This window comes from Scyliorhinus canicula, chromosome 8 (assembly GCF_902713615.1).
Source record: "Scyliorhinus canicula chromosome 8, sScyCan1.1, whole genome shotgun sequence".
NCBI lineage: Eukaryota > Metazoa > Chordata > Chondrichthyes > Carcharhiniformes > Scyliorhinidae > Scyliorhinus > Scyliorhinus canicula.
Window position 1 is genome coordinate 181355616 of NC_052153.1, and position 12658 is coordinate 181368273.

Here is a 12658-nt window from a genome sequence, read left to right on the forward strand (position 1 = left end):
ACAACCCAAAGATGTGCAGGATAGATGGATTGGCCACACTAAATTGCCCCTTAATTGGAAAAAATTAATTGGGTACTCTAAATTTAAAAAATTAAATAAAATTTTTTTTAAAAACAGGTGGGACATTTCCGCAGCTTCCCCCTCGAAGGATACAGGACAGGGTAGTGTCTGGCATCTGGGTAGGAGGGGGGGAAGGTGTCGGACATGTACCAGGAACTGCAGGAGGTGGAGGAAGCTTCAGTGGAGGAGTTGAAGGGCAAGTGGGAGGAGGAGCTAAGCGAGGTGTTAGATGAGGGCCTGTGGGCTGATGCCTGGGCAGGGTGAATTTGTCCACATCATGCGCCAGGCTCAGTTTAATTCAGTTTCAGGTGGTACACCGGGCTCACATGACGACGGCGAGAATGAGCAAGTTCTTTGGGGTGGAGGACAGGTGCGCAAGATGTGCAGGGAGTCCGATGAACCATGTCCATATGTTTTGGGCATGCCTGGCGCTTAAAGAATTCTGGCAGGGCTTTGTGAGGGCTATGTCCAGGATATTGGGGGAGTGACGGCGTCCCTCGCTAGGAAAATGCTGATGCTGGCCCTGATCTCAAGAGGTGCACCCCCAATGGAGGGAGTCCTGAACTATGGCACGGGAAGGGAGCATCCGCGTCCAGCTGAGCACCCATGGTTGAGGACGGCCATTCCTCAGGAGCTCTCGGACTCCGTGCTCTGTGCCCTCACAGGACAAGGCCATTTCGGTGGTTTCTTCAGATCGAGTTGTGTTTTGCTCAGATGAAGCAGAGTCCAACAATAGCGATCTTCGGGGTGTCGGAGGATCCGGGAGTGCAGGAAGCGAAAGAGGTCGACGTGTTGGTCTTTGCCTCCCTGGTAGCCCGAAGACGGGTCTTGTTAATGTGGAGGGACTCGAAATCCCCGAGCATGGAGACCTGGGTTATGGCTGGGTTCCTCAGCCTGGAGCGAATAAAGTTCACCTTGAGAGGGTCCTTGCTGGGGTTCTCCAGGCGGTGGCAATCTTTCCTTGTCTTTCTAGGGGAGCAGTAAAGTGTTAGCAGCAGCAGCAACTGGGGGCGGGGGGAGGGGTGAAGGCTCAGGTGGGGGGAATTGTCTATTTAATGTATATTTTCTTTTTGTACAATGATAACAGCCACCTAGTTTTGTTAAATATTTTCATTTATTTTTCTGTTATGTAAAAATTCTGGTTGAAAAAAGCTTTAATAAAAACTATTTTAAAAAAAGAACACTTACTGAACAAAACGCACTCGATCTGAAGAAACCACCGAAATGGCCTTGTCATGTGAGGGCACAGAGTCCGAGAGCTCCGAGGAATGGCCGTCCTCAACCTTGGGTGCCCAGCTGGACGCGAAACCCACAAGCTTGGGACCGAACCACAACGGGTGGGTGTGGTTAGCTGGACCACCTGAACAGCACTCGCACCTGTCCTCCCCACCCCTCCCTGGTCGGAGCGGGCCAATCGGAGAGCAAGGGGCAAGCCTTATATGCAGCCAGGCAATGTTTGGCCGGGTGGTCAGGGTCGAGCGCGCAGCCGGCGCCGGAGAATCCATTTCCCCGCACGGAATCGGGACTGGCGCCGGTTCCCGATTATGCGAGCCCCAAACTACCTGGGGCCATTGAGGCCCCTCGCCCCTGATCGGCCGAAGTCCTGACGGCGTGGACCACTCACAGTCCTGCCAGTAGGGAAACTAGTATGGCAGCCGCCCTGGTCGGGGGCGGGCTGATCGGAGGGCAGGGGTTCCTTTAACGTTGCTGGGCAATGTTTGGGCGGGCGGTCAGGGTTGGGCGCATGGCCAATTGGGGGGGGGGGTCTATTTTTAATGTCCAGGTCCACGGTTTGAGTCTGCCATGGAGCACGGCACGGCTGCCGGCGTGCACATGCATTGCCTGCAACCCGGAAGTGCAGGGGCCCGTATCTGCAGCAAAAGCTGCTAGTTTTATGCCGGGTCCCTGCTAGCCCCTTGCAGGGCAAGGAATATGTGGCCCTTTCATGCCAGTTTTTAGACCATAGAATTTACAGTGCAGAAGGGTGCCATTCGGCCCATCGTGTCTGCACCAGCCCTTGGAAAGTGCACCCTACTTAACCCCACACTTCCACCCTATCCCTGTAACCCATTCACCCCACCTGACCTTTTCTGGACACTAAGGGCAATTTAGCATAGCCACTGCACATCTTTTGAATGTGGGAGGAAACTGGAGCACCCGGAGGAAACCCACGCAGACACGGGGAGGATGTGCTGACTCCACAGACAGTGACCCAAGCTGGGAATCGAATATGGGATCCTGGAGCTCTGAAGCAACTGTGCTAACCACTGTGCTGCCGTGGTGTGAAAGGCCACAGTTTTTACAATGGCGTGGGGACATAATCACAATAACAAGAGAATCCAGCCCCTCATTCTGGACTTGTGTCAGGTGCGCCCTAAAAATTACTTCAAGTTGAATCAAACCAAGCCTGTGGTGCATGAGTGGTGTCTTGCCCCTAAATCAGAAGCTCCAGGTTGGGTTGAGTCCCACCACAGGACTTGATCACCAAGGAAGGTACACTCACAAACATGGTCAGATTATCAACTTGCAAATCCTTTTAATTGAGTATCAACTTGTAATGGCAGGCAGTAAGAGCAGGAGGGATTCCTGGTCAACCATGTGATGGAAAGAATGTTGGAGCATCTACAATCACTGTCCATAGCACCAGACAACAACATGCATGTAAAAGTGCATATTGCCACAGCAATTCAGATTCCTTGAATACACACCACCACCACCACTCTGGAATGCCCTTTGTCCTTTTACATAACTAATCCTAAACCTTACTTTGATTACTGTACCCCAAATGTTCTCTGACTGACATTTGTACCAACAGAATCAAAATTCAGCACTGTTTCCTCCCTTCCTGGGATAGAAACACATGATCCAGAAAATTATCTTAAACATGCTTCAAAAGTGGCACAGTGGTTAGCATTGCTGCCTACGGCGCTGAGGACCCGGGTTCGAATCCCGGCCCTGGGTCACTGTCTGTGTGGAGTTTGCACATTCTCCCCGTGTCTGTGTGGGTTTCGCCCCCACAACCCAAAAATGTGCAGGATAGGTGAATTGGCCACTCTAAATTGCCCCTTAATTGGAAAAAATAATTGGGTACACTAAATTTTAAAAAAAAACCAAATGCTTCAAAATCCTTCCACACTTGCTGGATCAATTGTAATTTTTTTAATTGTTTCCGTCAACTACATATGGGGAAAAGGTGAGTATATGGAGTTAGGTCACAAATCAACTATGAGGTCCTCACCCAAGGAAGGATACATTTGCCATCGAGGGAGTGAAAGGTTCACCAGACTGCTTCCTGGGATGGCAGGATTGTTGGACGAGGACAGATTGGGTCGACTAGGCCTGTATTCACTGAAATTTAAGATTGAGGGGCTCTCTGAAACGTGTAAAATTCTGACTGGCTGGACTGTCTGTACCAGGGATAAAACAACAAAAGAACAAAGAAAAGTACAGCACAGGAACAGGCCCTTCGGCCCTCCAAGCCTGCACCAACCATTCTGCCCGTCTAAACTAAAATCTTCTACACTTCCGGGGTCCATATCGTTCTATTCCCATCCTATTCATGTATTTGTCAAGATGCCCCTTAAACGTCACTATCGTCCCTGCTTCCACCACCTCCTCCGGCAGCGGGTTCCAGGCACCCACTACCCTTGGTGTAAAGAACTTGCCTCGTTCGTCTCCTCTAAACCTATGCCCTCCAGTAATTGACCCTATTACCTTGGGACAAAGTCTGACTATCCACTCTGTCTATGCCCGTCATAATTTTGTAGACCTCTATTAGGTCGCCCCTCAACCTCCTTCGTACCAGTGAGAACAAACCAAGTTTATTCAACCTCTCCTCAGAGCTAATGCCCTCCATACCAGGCAACATCCTGGTAAATCTCTTCTGCACCCTCTCTAAAGCCTCCACATCCTTCTGGTAGTGTGGCGACCAGAATTGAACACTATACTCCAAGTGTGGCCTAACTACGGTTCTACACAGCTGCAACATGACTTGCCAATTCTTATATTCAATGCCCCGGCCAATGAAGGCAAGCATGCTTGACTACCTTCTCCACCTGTGTTGCCCCTTTCATTGACCTGTGTGGCTGTACAGCTAGATCTTTCTGACTGTCAATACTCTTGAGGAGTCTACCATTCACTGTATAATCTCTACCGAATTAGACCTTCCAATTAATTACCTCACATTTGTCCGGATTAAACTCCATCTGCCATCTCTCCGCCCAAGTCTCCAAACGATCTAAATCCTGCTGTATCCTCAGACCTCATCACTATCCACAATTCCACCAACCTTTGTGTCGTCCGCAAACTTACTAATCAGACTCGTTACACTTTCCTCCAAATCATTTATATATACTATGAACAGCAAAGGTCCTAGCACTGATACCTGGAGAACAACACTAGTCACAGCCCTCCAATCAGAAAAGCACCCTTCCATTGCTACTCTCTGCCTTCTATGACCTAGCCAGTTCTGTATCCATCTTGCCAGCTCACCTCTGATCCCGTGTGACTTCACCTTTTGTACCAGTCTGCCAGATGTTGTTTCCTCTGGCTGGGGAGGGTCTAGAACTCAGGACGTGATCGAACGGTCTCATCATGTCCGACTCAGTGACGCAACGAGGCCGATAAATCTTGTGAGGGCTTCAGATTAACATATTTAAGTGAGCCATGAGGAATGAGATGGAGAATCTGGTGAGCTGGTGCGACGACAATAATCTCTCCCTCAATGTCAACAAAACGAGGAGATTGTCATCAAATTCAGGAAGCGTAGTGGAGAACACGCCCCTGTCTACATCAATGGGAACAAAGTAGTAAAGGTCGAGAGCTTCAGGTTTTCAGATCACCAACAACCTGTCCTGGTCCCCCCCATGCTGACACTATAGTTAAGAAAGCCCACCAACGACTTTACTTTCTCAGAAGACTAAGGAAATTTGGCATGTCAGCTACGTCTGGCACCAACTTTCACAGAAAGCTACAAAAGGTCACGCAAATCAGCCTCCTATCCATGGACTCTGTCTACAATTTCCACTGCCTCGGAAAGGCGACCAGCATAATTAAGGACCCCACGCACCCCGGACATACTCTCTTCCACCTTCTTCCGTCAGGAAAAAGATACCAAAGTTTGAGGTCACATATCAACTGACTCAGGAAGAGCTTCTTCCCTCCTGCCATCAGACTTTTGAATGGACCTACCTCGTATTAAGTTGTCCTTTTCCCTACATCCCAGTTACGACTGTAACATTACATTCTGTAGTCTCTCCTTCCTTCCCTATGTACGGTATGATTTGTCTGTATAGCAGGCAAGATACAATACTCTTTACTGTATACTAATACATGTGACAATAATAAATCAAACCAAAAAAAGGAGGCTATTCAGCCCATCAAGCCTGCACCAACCCTCTGAAAGAGCATCCTATCCCCATAACCCCACCTTATCTTTTGGACACTTATGGGGCACTTTAGCATGGCCAATCCACTGCACATCTTTGGACTCTGGGAGGAAACCAGAGGTAACCGACACAGATACGGGGAGAACACGCAGAATCAACACAGTCGTCCAGGTTTGAACCCAGGGTCCCTGGCACTGTGAGGCAACAGTGATTTTCTGGACTCTAGTCAAGGGGTGTGGGGAGAGCGCAGCAATCTGGCAGTGAGATAGGGGGTCTGCCACAACCACATTGAATGGAAAAGCAGGCTCGAGAGGCCGGATGACCCACTCCCCATCCTATAAAACAATGAAAAGTACAGCACAGGAACAGGCCGTTCAAGCCTGTGCCGACCATGCTGCCCATCTCAACTAAAATCTTCTCCACTTCCTGGGTCCGTATCCCTCTATCCCCATCCTATTAATGTATTTGTCAAGATGTCCCTTAATCGTCACTATCGTCCCTGCTTCCACCACCCCCTCCGGCAGCAAGTTCCAGTCTCCCACAACCCTGTGTAAAAAAACTTGCCTTGGACATTGCCTCTAAACCTTGCCCCTCGCACCTTAAACCTATGTCCCCTAGTAATTGACCCCTCTACCCTGGGAAAAAGCCTCTATGTTTCTCTAGGCGATGGCAAAACAGACTCAAGGGCAGCATAGTAGCATGGTGGTTAGCATAAATGCTTCACAGCTCCAGGGTCCCAGGTTTGATTCCCGGCTGGGTCACTGTCTGTGCGGAGTCTGCACGTCCTCCCCATGTGTGCGTGGGTTTCCTCCGGGTGCTCCGGTTTCCTCCCACAGTCCAAAGATGTGCGGGTTAGGTGGATTGGCCATGCTAAATTGCCCGTAGTGTCATAAAAAGTAAGGTTGGGGGGGGGGGGGGGGGGTGGGTTTGAGTAGGGTGATCATTGCTCGGCATAACATCGAGGGCCGAAGGGCCTGTTCTGTGCTGCTCTATGTTCAAGGGGTCAAGTGCCAGGTCCCGACACTCCCACCATTACATATCATTGCAAGACCTCATCACCCCTTCAGATTGGGTTGGCAGATTAAATGAAGTAAACTCGCCCATACAGGAAAACAAGCATAAATAGGTTGACGGGTCCTTAAATTACACAGTGGAAATGATAGGCTGTTACAAAAAAAGCAGGAACACAATGATTGGCGTCCATTATAATTATGACCCCACAAAAAAAAGTAAACGAATGGGCAGCGCTGCGTGACTTTTTTTTTTACCCCCCTCTTCCTCCGCACTCTCTCTTTGTTTGGCTGCATAAGAGGCCATGCTCTCTGGCATGCTGCCCTGACTCCTGGCTGTTCACCCTGCCGCCGCAGACTCTCTCTCTCTCTCTCTCTGGCTGACACCTGTCCTTTTGTCTCTGCGGCGCAGCAGCGTCCGCGACCGTTTTTTTTTCAAAGAGCGACACGTGACCTTCCAACGGCTGGGAGGCGGGGCCGGCCCGCGCGCGGCGGCAGCGACCAATCGGCCTCCGACAGGCCGCCGTTTCGAATCTTGCGCGGTTGGGGAGATGACGAAAGCGGGTAGCCGGCGACCAATCGGCTGGCGACCGCCTGCGATTCAAACTGGTAGGCAGAGGAGGGGGAGGAGGAGGGGGAGGGGGAGGGGCACAGGCTTGCGGGGGAGGAGCCAGACGGGAATAAGGGGGCGGGGAGGATTTTTTTTTATCGATGTGGAGCGCGGAGGCAGCAGCAGCAGCGGCGTAACCCAACTTGCTGGCGGCCTGTTCCCGCCTCCCCAGTGGACGCGGACCAATCGTCTGGGGCAGTCGGCCCGCCTCCCTGACCAATCGGCTGCCGGCTATCGGCCTGATTGACAGGTCGCGGCCAGGGGGACAGGAGAAAACGTGCTATCAAGTTGGGGTGAGAAGCAGCATAGTGAGAACCAGCGCCCTGTGTAGCTTTGTAGTCCATTGACGTCTTGTGCAGTGTGAGCCTGGTAGGTATCCCTATGTATGTAATGGTACGGTATCTTATAAGTGTGTATGCGCGCGCGTGTATAAATATGTGCGCGCGGGAATGCTTACCCAAAAAACAAAAATCTCTTGCCAGTTTTACGTGATAAATCCCGTCGATTTTTAAAAAAAATTGAAAACGAACGATTTTGTAAAAACAAAAGTGTGATTTCCCTCGGGACGCCACTTATTGTGACTTGTGTAAATTTGGGGGGGGGGGGGGGCTGGGTGAGCGGTTAGAATTTGACCGATTTGAAAAAAAAATCTTTCGGCAACCCCTAACTTTTTTTTTAAAATTCCATTTAACTTTTTTTGGCGCGTGTTTGGGAAAGGCGGAAAAATCCCCCCCCCCCCCCCCCCCCCAGCGGAAGGAGAGAGTGGGACGGGGTTTCTCAATATGAGGGAGTGCAAATGGCCGCCTCTGGCTTTGCAACGCTCGATGTGTTTGTTCATGGAAGTGCGCAGTGATTGCAAAGCCCGAGAGAGAGAGAAAAGCAATACCTCGTCTGCCCAGACTTGCACATTTTTTTTTTCTGTCTGTGTGGAGGGGGATTTGCAATTTATTGTTTCTTTTTTTAAAAAATGTAATTACAAAAAAATCGTGCTCTTTTGTTTTAAATTTGTGGAGGTTTTTTTTTCAAAAAGAAAAAGTGAGTCAAGAAAAATGCAACCACCTTTTTACTTTGCTCCCCACCCACCGTCTTCCTCGTGTGTGTTTTTGGCTTGTTGCACTTGTGCAAGTACTGCCCCCCCCCCCCCTTCTTTTCCTGCTCCATCTGCTTGGTTATTGTATATGTAAAATGGAGGTAGATGGACGCCCAGGCAGTTTCACATCTGCTACACAGCCCGCCCTTTTTTTTTCTCTCATTTCCCCTTCCTCCTCCCCCTCTTCCCTTACACATTCCCTCTCATTTAATCGTTCTGCCTCTCTCCCTCTTTTTTTTTGGCCACACAAGGTAGTTATGGTGCGTCTGGGTATCTTTTCATTCATGTAGAGGTGCACTTTAATTTTTTTTAAATGCACCCCCACCTCCTATAATCAGATCCACGATTTTACCAGCGTTGCAAAAGATACACGAATCTCAGAGAGTTTGTGCACACTTTAGGAAACATTGTGCTTTTCAGTACCTCGGGGGAAACTTTGTTTCGCCGCTTGGGAAGTATGCTCGACATATGTTAAGTTGGAATCGTGAGCCGTGTAATATTTTTGAGAATTGAGGGTGGTTTAATGCAAGTTTTTTTTTTGATGTACAGTGCACAGCAGTTTTGGTTCAATTTCTGTTGCAGATGGCTTGTTCTTTGACTTGTAAGCAGATAGCTGTGCAGGTTTAATTTATAGTTGAGCAACAGCTCGCAAGGATATTTTAATTGGATGTGCACTAGTCATTACCTAAAGGTTGTTATGTTAGTCTGATTGGGGGCGGGGGCGTGACCACGTTGGTGATAAATATGTACCTCAAACAATGGGTGTTGCATGAAACGTGCACCTGCATTCCTACCACATTCGAATATATTAAACATTTGCTTTTGGATGCCACGAGCAGCAATGGTATTAACTTATAGTTTTTTAATGTGTTATTTTTGGAAGCTATAGCTAACAAGGTAACATGAAACATTATGTTTATTGTGCCTAAAAGAGGCCATATGGCTCTTGGATCTGTTTAAGGTCATTCAAAACAAATCCAGTTCTTCGTTTAACCTTCTGACAAAGCCATTGCCAGTTTAAGAAGTGCGTTTGTCGATATGCCTTCCTCGCGTTAAATGTAAAATTTGGCAATCCAAGACTAAATGTGAGCTGTCTTGGTTTACAAAAGCAAACGTAACCTCAAGTTTGCAATAAATGCAAATAACACTTCAAATCCTCCCGAATTGCCAATTGTTCATTTTCCATAAGAATCGGAGCAGATGCTTGATAATCTGTGTTGGCTTTACAGGAATTGAAATTTCTTTGCTTGTTCGACACCAAAACACTTATCTGTTCATTCATCGTGTTGCTGGCTGTGGTCCATACTTTAGAGATAATGCATTGGCTGTGATGTTCTGAAGAGAGACATCCATGTACAAGTTCACATTTAAACTGAGTGCTTGCCGGGGGGGGGGGGGGGAAGAGATGTGGAATTCACAAGAACAAAGCAAGCAATTAACAAATCCAGCTTGGTGACCTTTCATGAAGGGGAGAAAGTCCTGGGGCAATACTTACTTTGGATTTACTAGTTTTACTTATAAAGTTAATTCTTCGGACAATGAGCACTTTCATTTTTTTAAATCACAGACACACACCAGCCATGGTTAAAAGAGATCCCAATAAGCCTCGGGGCAAGATGTCCTCATATGCATACTTTGTGCAGACTTGTCGAGAGGAACACAAGAAGAAACACCCCGAAGCCAGCGTCAACTTTACAGAGTTCTCAAAGAAATGTTCAGAAAGGTGGAAGGTGGGACTGATTTGAGTTTTACATTTGAAACACTTCCAAATTTCTTTTGTGTATTTGTAATCGCTCGAATAGTTGTTTGTTTTTTTTCTAGACCATGTCCCTCAAAGAGAAGTCAAAGTTTGAAGACCTGGCTAAGAGCGACAAGGTCCGTTATGATCGGGAGATGAAGAACTATGTCCCTCAAAAGGGGGATAAGAAGAAGAAGAAGGATCCAAATGCCCCCAAGAGACCACCGTACGTACTGCAGTTGAAGTACCTGGGTTGTTTTTCTCTCGTTTTCTTCCCCTCTCTCTCTCTCTCTCTCTCTCTCTCTTCCCCCCCCCCCCCCCCCCCCCAGAAATCTTGTTTTTAATAACGTGTTCATTCTTGCAGATCAGCATTTTTCATTTTCTGCTCTGAGAAGCGTCCAAAGATCAAGAGCGAGTCTCCTGGAATGTCCATTGGGGATGTTGCAAAAAAGCTGGGAGAGATGTGGTCTACGGTGCAACCCAAGGATAAAGTACCATTTGAGCAGAAAGCATCCCGGTTAAAGGAGAAATATGAAAAGGTAAATGGCACACTTGAAAACTTTGCACGTTTTAAATATTTTGGCAGCTATAAGCTGGAAAGATCCAGTATTTAGTGATTCATTCTTTCATCGCCTCCACCCTCTTGGTGGTGGGGGAAACAAACAAAGAATCTTAAACCCAGATGTTCATATTAACTACAAAAGTGCTTTGTTTTTACCAAGACTTAATTTATGTAGGATTTAATTCTCTCCTTCATCCTCGGTAGCTTATCCATGTTGGGTTTATTCATTCTGATTTGCAACCATATTTCCAATTTGTTACTTGTAAAAGTATCCATTTGAAGTCATCATGGCAGATTGAGCAGTTTCTAGTCAGATAAAGAAATGAGGAAGGAACTCTATCAAAGCACGAGGCGTGTCTTTTAGCCCAATATAATCATATGAACTTTAGCCCAACGTTGCATATATTTTTTTCTCTGCCGATCTGAGAAGACTACAACTTTGGCCCTGTGGTTGAAAGTGATGGGGTGTGTTCACTTCTGTAATACTACTTTTCAGTAACCGCTGAAGAGATTTTAATATTTGTACCATATTCTGTATCTATCACAAGTTGCGCCCCATTATGTACAGTTGAACACAATGTTATCATTGCTGACAAAGTTGGGTCATTTCCTGGGTTAAATTACTAAATTTCTCTCTTGTGGATTTTCTGGCACCTCTTTCTGTATGTGTGGTGTGGATTAAGCCCAGATAAGCTGCTGTACCCTTGCCCTATATTTGAATTCCCATTGCTGCAGTCCCCTCCATCCAGAAATGCAGACTTTGTGGATTTTGCCACATGCAGGATATTCCAGATGATTATCCTTTCACTCCTAAGTTCTGCAACCCCTGCACCTATCAGTGCACTGCTCGCTCTTGCCTCGCCAGCTTGTGTTGTACTATCCCACAAAATGGCGGATCTCCATTGAATCGTACTACTCGCCTCTTGAGTTGGTGCATTGGGGTTGGCTGTTAATCTTGCTGCATATTTTGGAGTGTTCAAATATATAGATAAGAAAATTGTGAGAAAGCAAAGTATGATGTAACATTCAATGTGACTGCACACAAAACGGTGTATTCGAATAAACACTGGGTTACAGGAATAGATTCTTTATTAAGAAATTTGAGCATTGGACATTCACCTGAATTACATAAAATTAGTGTGGTTGAATCTCTCGCTTTCTGAAATAGTAAATTTGGCGAATCAAAACGCCTAATTTAGTGTTACATTGCCTTGATAGGTTTATTGTGTAGTCCAGTGTATTGGTTATTTTGGGTGCTAACTTTTCATAGCTACCAGTTAGTAACAACCTAGTAATTAATTTGTTGAAATATTGTGAGCTCTTATTAAATGTGCTCTGGTAACTTTAATTCTGCTTTCTAGGAGGTTGCAGCCTATCGTGCCAAATGCAAGGGTGAAACTGCTAAGAAACCTGCTGCCAAGCCAGCTCAGGCTGCAAAGAAGAAGAAGGAAGAGGAGGAGGAAGACGAGGACGATGATGAAGAGGAGGAAGATGATGAGGAAGAAGAGGATGATGATGAGGATGACGAATAAATAAATCCAGATGTAAAAAAAAATCTTTGTCTAAGCTTGATCTATTTTTTTTTTGCAAAGACAGGAAATGTGAACTCATTTGTAATTTGGATCAATGGCTTAGGTGTAAAGAAACTGTACAAAACTGTGTATAGTTAGTGATGTATTTTTACACTGCGTAGCCAGGCCCTGTACTGTTTTAATTGTAAGTAGCTGATTTTTTTAAGGCACAGCCTTTCAAGAAGAGAGGGACTCCAGAGTGATGGAATGTTATTGCCTATTTAATGTTTTGTGTGGAATTTTCAATGGCAACGGTAGTGAGGATTTTTTTTGTCATGCAGTTAATACCAATTTTTTGCAGATGGTTTTTGTAGATCTTTTGTCACTACATGTGATTGCTAACTTCTCATGTTAGATCATGATAAGAATCAATACTTTTTTTAATAAAACTGAAATGTTATCTTGCAGTTGGCAATTATTTTTGCAGTCTGTGTACAGTGGGTACAGATTGTCATCAGTGCAGAGTGACCCTGGATATAATGGTGCAACCTTCCAAATGAGGCATTCCTGACCAATGATCTGGAGATACCATCTTTCTCTGCTCACTCGGAACCTCGTGTGCAAAATGCGTTTTAATAATATAATAGACAAAACTGGAGATACCATCTTTCTCTGCTCACTCGGAACCTC

General features: G+C 46.5%; 1 protein-coding gene across 2 annotated transcripts; it reads left to right on the forward strand.

Annotated features, from left to right (window-relative positions):
* The first annotated feature begins 7283 nt into the window (after nt 1-7283).
* Nucleotides 7284-12435, forward strand: hmgb2a (high mobility group box 2a). Of its 2 annotated transcripts, none has more exons than XM_038805789.1 (5): nt 7284-7436; nt 9725-9887; nt 9979-10121; nt 10260-10434; nt 11819-12435. In XM_038805789.1, exons 2-5 carry the CDS (start codon nt 9738-9740, stop codon nt 11987-11989), a joined length of 639 nt encoding a protein of 212 aa, XP_038661717.1. In that variant the 5' UTR covers nt 7284-7436; nt 9725-9737; the 3' UTR covers nt 11990-12435. The 2 variants fall into 2 exon arrangements, with proteins under 2 accessions (XP_038661717.1, XP_038661718.1); XM_038805790.1 differs by having other exon boundaries at nt 7427-7450.
* Nucleotides 12436-12658: the final 223 nt, after the last annotated feature.